The sequence below is a fragment of the Thamnophis elegans genome, chromosome Z, assembly GCF_009769535.1.
Source record: "Thamnophis elegans isolate rThaEle1 chromosome Z, rThaEle1.pri, whole genome shotgun sequence".
Lineage (NCBI taxonomy): Eukaryota > Metazoa > Chordata > Lepidosauria > Squamata > Colubridae > Thamnophis > Thamnophis elegans.
In genome coordinates this window covers 43478551-43482277 of record NC_045558.1, presented here as the reverse complement: position 1 = coordinate 43482277, position 3727 = coordinate 43478551, and the positions used below count along the sequence as shown (strand labels likewise).

General features: G+C 46.9%; 1 protein-coding gene across 1 annotated transcript; it reads right to left on the bottom strand.

The window, feature by feature from the left end:
• Positions 1-737: 737 nt before the first annotated feature.
• On the bottom strand, positions 738-2660 carry LOC116521142 (mRNA decay activator protein ZFP36-like). The gene is given in 4 exon segments (XM_032235837.1): positions 738-743; positions 1875-2168; positions 2171-2517; positions 2564-2660. Coding segments are annotated over 4 exon segments (744 nt in total).
• Between the last annotated feature and the right edge of the window lie 1067 nt (positions 2661-3727).

Genomic DNA, 3727 nt, shown 5'->3' with positions numbered 1-3727 from the left:
AAGCTTCTTTGCAAATAGACAAGTACTGTACTGTTTTTTTAAACTTGTAAACTTTAAACTTACTCTAGAGGGTTCCACCACAAAATCGCGGAGGACAAAATCGCGCTCGACGAAAGCGCGCATTTGACGTCATCACAGCGCGATGAAAACATCACGCTGTGATCGAAAAATGTAAAAATAAAGCTAAAACCTTACCCTAACCCCCCCAAACCTAACCCTAAACCTAACCCTAAACCTAACCCTTAACCTAACCTTAAATCTAACCCTAAACCTAACCGTTAACGTAACGCTAAACCTAACGCTAACCCTTAACCTAACGCTAAACCTAACGCTAACGCTCTAAACCTGACCCTAACCCTTAACCTAACCCTAACCCTAACCCTAAACCTAACCCTTACCTTTATGTGAATCAGCTTGCTTTAATTTTAATTTTATTTCAATTTTTAATTTTTTTCGTCGCGCTGTGATGACGTCACATGCGCGTTCGTCGAGCGCGATTTTGTCCTCCGCGCTTTTGACGGGTCACGACTCTAGAGGTTTGGTCATTAACCCTTGATAGGCTCATATGATAACTGAGGGAAATATTCTCCCTAGCATTAGATCTGAAAACCTTTTACCATGTACATTCATTATTTATTACCAATAGTTCATATTAGCATAATGCAACTAAGAGCAGGATTATCAAGGCAGAAAATTATGATTCTAAGTCCAGATATAGGCCAGGTACAACACATAAATTATAACTGGCAAGAAAAGGCATAAGAAGAAAATTCAGAATTTAAATCCAGGATATAGGGCACAGGTTTCAAACTAGATTGCGTCACATGACATATTGTGATGTGTCGTCACTTTTTTTGCCTTTCTGGAGCCAGGGCCTTCACGCGGCCCACTGGCCACCAGTTTGACACCCCTGATATAGGGCATCAGTGACGTGCAGTCAGGGGAGGCAAGGGAGGCAGAGCCACACCACTGTCATCATGAAAAGAAAAAAAATGTAAAAGGAAAAAGGCTGAGCTAGTTGCTGCCAGAGTCACAGTGGATGAGTCTGCTTAGTGCTTAACTGTTTAAAAAGCCTCTAAAAAAGTGTCCTCTACAGCAGGAGGCCGGACAACCATGTGCCTCATTTAGTCTGACTTTATCACTTGATCACTTGAGCAGAGACTTTATCACTTGATCACTTGAGCAGAGTTAAGCAAGGGTAAAAGCCAAAAAATTCCTTATGTAGATGAGGCACATGGTTCTCTTGCCTCCTCCTGTAGAGAGCATTTTTAGAGGCTTTTTTAAACAGTTAAGCAGAGTCATCCATTGGGGACTCTGGCAGCAGCTAACCCAGCCTGACCTCACAGCTCTTGCCTTTTTCCTTTTATATTTTTACATTTTCATGATAGCAGGCAAGAGCAAATCCTCTGTGAAACAGCTGGAAAAGGTAGGTGGGTCGGAGGGGGAGGAATTCAAAATTAATGTAATTTGTAAATAATTGTAAGTAATTTGTGTATGTGTGTGTGTGTGTGCATGCATGTGGTTATTTCTTCACTCAAACAAACTCTCTCTCAATTGGAGAGAGTTTGTTTGCAAAGAGAGGGAAGGGAGTAGGAGAGGCAGGGAGGGCAGCCCACCAGCTTTCTTTCTCTGTGTCGGGGTAGCCTGCCAGCAGAGGTGGGTCTTTTAGCCACCTCTGCTGGTGGGCTGGGGCTTTCTTTCTTTTGCCCAGAGGTGGGCAACTCAGACAGGCTGCAGCCTCTGGGCAAAAGAAAGAAAGAGGCTGCATGCCGGGCTGCCTCTATGTCGGACATAGCGGCGGGCAAAAGAAAACCAGAGGCGGGGGGCCACTTTCTTTCTGAGAAGTAGCACTGGGAGTTGTGGAGTGAGCCAACCCTGACGACTGCCTTCCTGCAGTGGCAGGAGCAGCAGCCCCCGGTGGGGGTCAGTGCCAGTGAGTCCCCAAAGGAGGCCACCAGGGCGAGCGGGTCCAGGTTGAGGTGCTCGAAGGCGGGCGAGAGGAGCTTGGCGGAGGTGGGCGGCGGTGACACAGAGGGCGCCCGGGTGAAGGAGGCTGGGTCGGGCAGGCTGAGCAGCGGAGAGGCGCGGTGGGCACTGAGCATCCCAGAGAAGCTGACGCTCTGGCACAGGAGGTGCGGGGAGGTGCTCCGTGCCTGCCGAAGACCTGCGCCTCTTCGGGGAAGTGGATGAAGTGGCAGCGGGAGCCATAGGGACCCTCGCTGTGCAGGTAGAACTTGTGGCACAGCTCTGTCTTGTACTTGGGGTGGCAGCTGATGGAGTGGAGCTCAGATGAGCCGTGGGCGAACTGGCACTTGGCGCCATACTTGCAGCAGCTGCTCTCGTTGAAGGTGCGGCACATCTCCGTCTTGTAGCAGGATGACGGGGCGGGCGCGCTGGGTGGCTTCAGCGGCAGGAAGCCCAGCGGCAGGGGCGGCAGCGGTTGGGCCGCCTTGCCTTCGATCAGGCTGACCGAGTGGTCCGGGTGCAGCAGGGGCCGCAGCTGCTCACCCTTGGGGCCTGCCACTGCCTGGCAGCGCCGCCTTCGAGGAGCAGGCTGAGCAGCCACAGGAGAAGTTGGAGGCGGGCGCGTCCAGCTCTTCGCTCAGCGAGAGGTTGATCAAGTTCTGGTAGAGGTTCCGGACATCCAGAATGGAGCTCATGGTGCCGCCTGCTTGTGCTCCGGTCACCAAAAGCAGCACTGAAAGGCCGCCTCTGGGCAAAATAAAGAAAGTGCCAGCCCACCGCTGGCTTTCTTTTGCCTGCCTCTATGTCGGACATAGCTTTCTTTCTCCTGCCTGTCAGAACTCAGGCGGGCGAAAGAAAGAAAGCGCTTTAGACAGTGGGATGTCGGGAGAGAAGACTGCCTTACCAGCCATAAACCTCACTGCACGTCACTGTAGGGCATGTTATATATATATATATATATATAAGATACCTTTCACCCTGGCTTCGCTGATAACAGATAAGAGCCTGTGGCCTAATGGCTAAGATGTCTGCCTAGTATGTAATATAGCCCAGGTTCAAATCCCAGTAAGGGTATGGCTAGCTGATGAGAGCTAAATAGCTTGAAATAGATCTATACTAGTCTCCCTTTATTTATTTATCAGCACAAATACAACAAAATGTAACAAAAAGGCAACAGTAAAAATATTGGGTTTCTGCCTGGATGGTCTCTTGTGATGAGCCGCAGGACAGAGAATGAAAGTAGTGATCTTCCTCCCATATTTGAGCATACCGGGGGTTGTAAAGAAAACAAGCTTCTACAAAAATGAAGAATCTAGGTACGTACGTACGTACGTATGTACCTAGATTCTTCATTTTTGTAGAAGCTTGTTTTCTTTATAATGATGGTTCTTTAAATATAGCAAAATTTCTCAAGCTGAATCCTTGACTATTAGATGGCTAAGTTCTTAGTGAAACAAGAATTAATGCATTGGCCTGGGGACAATCATTCATTCCAAGATAATAATAAATTCACCTATAACTCTCAACCATTATATCCACATTGAAATTTGAATATGATTAACAATGTGAATTTCTACAATTTACATAATTTTAACTACAATATTATTAGAATATTATAAAGTAACAGCACAATGAGTTACAGCAATACTACTTACATACAAATGAATATACTGTTTTGTAAAACAACTAATTTGCAGTTCTAAATACACTCACTTAAAAAGTTCATTAAGTGGAACTTTCTTTTGAGTAAAAGTCCATATCC